The 2,630-nt window shown below is 38.1% G+C and overlaps 1 protein-coding gene across 1 annotated transcript in view; it reads left to right on the top strand.

Annotated features, from left to right (window-relative positions):
- ATAD2B (ATPase family, AAA domain containing 2B) overlaps positions 1-2,630 on the top strand; it is a 183,275-nt gene that overhangs the window by 60,826 nt on the left and 119,819 nt on the right. The window contains exon 9 of the mRNA XM_023511813.1: positions 1,672-1,783. Coding sequence (XP_023367581.1) covers positions 1,672-1,783 — 112 coding nt within the window. The remainder of the gene's footprint in view (positions 1-1,671; positions 1,784-2,630) is intronic.

Below are 2,630 nucleotides of genomic sequence, written 5' to 3'. Positions count from 1 at the left end.
GCCCGGCTATTTTTTTTTGGTTGCAGCCGTCATTGTTGTTTGGCGGGCCCAGGCTGGATTCGAACCTGCCACCTTGGGTATACGTGGCTGGTGCCTTAGCCACTTGAGCCACAGGCGCCAAGCCCATTTTAGGTATTTATAATGATTACAGTATAGCAATTGAATAAGGTAGGATTTCTAATAGAGTTATCTCAGGAGCCCTTGGATTGTAGTAGAAAAAATTTGTTTTAATGTTGGTTAAATAAGTGCCTCTGGTGATCTTTATCTAACTAGAGTAAAGGACTGTGTGGCTCACTAAAACCTCAAAGAATTTTCACCAGGGGAGAGAATCTGTATTTGTCTAATAAATAATCATAGTGTTAGGTTATACATCTATTGTAGAAATACCAAGTTTTCAGTTAGTGTTTCTTGGAAATAACACTGGGTTGGTGTATACTGTATGTTAAAAAGAATTCCTTTTGGCTGGCATTGTGGTTCACACCTGCAGACCTCTCAAAGTGTTAAGAGGCTGTGGTGGGAGCATCACTTGAAGCCACAAGTTCAAGACCAACCTGAGCAAGAGGGAGACCCTGCTTCTCTACAAAACATAGAAAAATTAGCCAGGGTTGGTGGTGTGTGCCTATGATTCCAACTACTTGGGAGGCTGAGACAGGAGGACTGCTTTAGCTTAGGACTTTTAAGTTGCAGTAAGCTATGATTATGCCACTGTAATCTGTCCTAATGACAGAGTAAGACCCTGGCATCAGGAAAAAAAAAAAAGGGAAGTAGATATTTAGCTTATATTTACTTAGAGTATAATAAAATTAAATAATTTAGTATAAGATTTTAGGTAGCCAGAGGTCTCTTTCAAGGTAGTTACTTAAAGGATAAAGCTTATTTCTTAGACTGTGATCAAAATTGATTTCCTTTGAACAAAAGGGAAAGAAAATATTTTCAATCATGTAAACTGTGTAGATATGTCTGTCCATGCTTTGAGGCTAAATTTAAGTATTACAGTAAAGCTTGATCTTACTACAGTATCTATAGACAGAGTCTTACTTTGTCACCCTTGGTAGAGTGCTGTGGTGTCACAGCTCACAGCGATCTCCAGCTCTTGGGTTTAGGTGATTCTCTTGCCTCAGCCTCCTGAGTAGCTGGGACTACAGGTGCCTGCAACAACGCCTCACTATTTTTTTTTTTTTTTTGTAAGAAAGGTCTTTATTGGTGGAGGAGGGAGGCTGCAGAGCAGCACCAAGGAGGAGAGATAAAAGAGGGGAGAGACATGAGGAGAGAGTGGGGAAGAGAAGAGAGAGTAGAGAAGAGCGAGAGGGAGCGCCTCACTATTTTTTGTTGCAGTTTGGCTGGGGCAGGGTTTGAACCTGCCACCTTTGAAATATGGGGCCGGCGCTCTACTCACTGAGTCACAGGCACCACCCTATAGAGCTATTTTTATTTTGTAGTTGTATAATATAGGATATCAGGTATAAGATTTCCTATATTGAAATAGATTGAACTCTTTGGGCAAACATTAATTATTTTGTTTGTTTTATCTAGTGAATAACTTAATTTTTGTTTAGTTAAAGAATTTAGGAAAGATGGCTTCAAAATATGAAATCCTTTGCTGTTATTTTCTGGGTTATGAGAAAAAAAGATTAAAATGTGCTATTTTACTCACATTTTTATAAATTTCAGATGTTTGCCTATGAACTTCAGAGCAGAAGACTTAGCTAGTGGCATTCTTCGAGAACGGGTGAAAGTGGGTGCAAGCTTGGCTGATGTTGATCCAATGAACATTGATAAATCAGTAAGTTTTGTCAATGTTTTTCCAGAAGCATTTTTTTCTTTTTGTATTTTTACTTGTTTCTAAAGCAACCTATGATAAAAGTAGAAAATTCATATACAACCAATAATTAATGTTTTGATATGTATGTTTATATGTGGTACTTAGGTTTTTCCATTTCAATGTTACTAGAATCTATAACAAGTAGGAAGTGAGGCCAAGAAAATTATGAGAGATAAGGCACTATAAGCCATGATACATAATTGGGCTATTATTGTAACTTCTTAATCTCATGCTCAGATTTATAGATCTGGATATAAACTCAGGCTATGATGTATTTAGAAAGAAAGGCTGGCGTTAGACTGGTTTGGATGTCATTGCATTCTAGTAATCTGGAGTAGTGGTCCTGAGAGAAAGTAGGATAATGTTAAAAAGAAGTAGGTAGATTTGAGAGAATTGAGGATTGAATTCAGATATGACAGAATTTGGTGAATCAGTTGCTCTTGGGGAATGAGAGTGAGAAGCAAATTACGGGTATTATTCAAGTTTGTAGCTTAAGTGACTAGGTTGATAATGGATGAACTGGATGGAAAATGGATGATTCCCTTCTCTGAGCAGGGAACATAGGAGGGTGGGAAGATGATTTAATTCATTGTAGGTATGTTTTAGGTGTCTGTGGTATTTAACAAGTAGAGGTTACTTGTAGGCAATAATTTATTTACTTTTGGCATTAAGCAGAAATATCTGGGATAGAAATTTACATATGGTCATCAATATTAAGATTGTTAGGAATGGCTCGGTGCCTATAGCTCAACCGGCTAAGGCGCCAGCCACGTACACCTAAGGTAGCAGGTTCAAATCCCCAGCCCGG

Source organism: Otolemur garnettii, unplaced genomic scaffold (assembly GCF_000181295.1).
Source record: "Otolemur garnettii isolate 467f Iridium unplaced genomic scaffold, OtoGar3 scaffold00022, whole genome shotgun sequence".
Taxonomy (NCBI): domain Eukaryota; kingdom Metazoa; phylum Chordata; class Mammalia; order Primates; family Galagidae; genus Otolemur; species Otolemur garnettii.
Note: the sequence above shows the minus strand (reverse complement) of the source record. Positions and strands in the feature narration are given on the sequence as shown.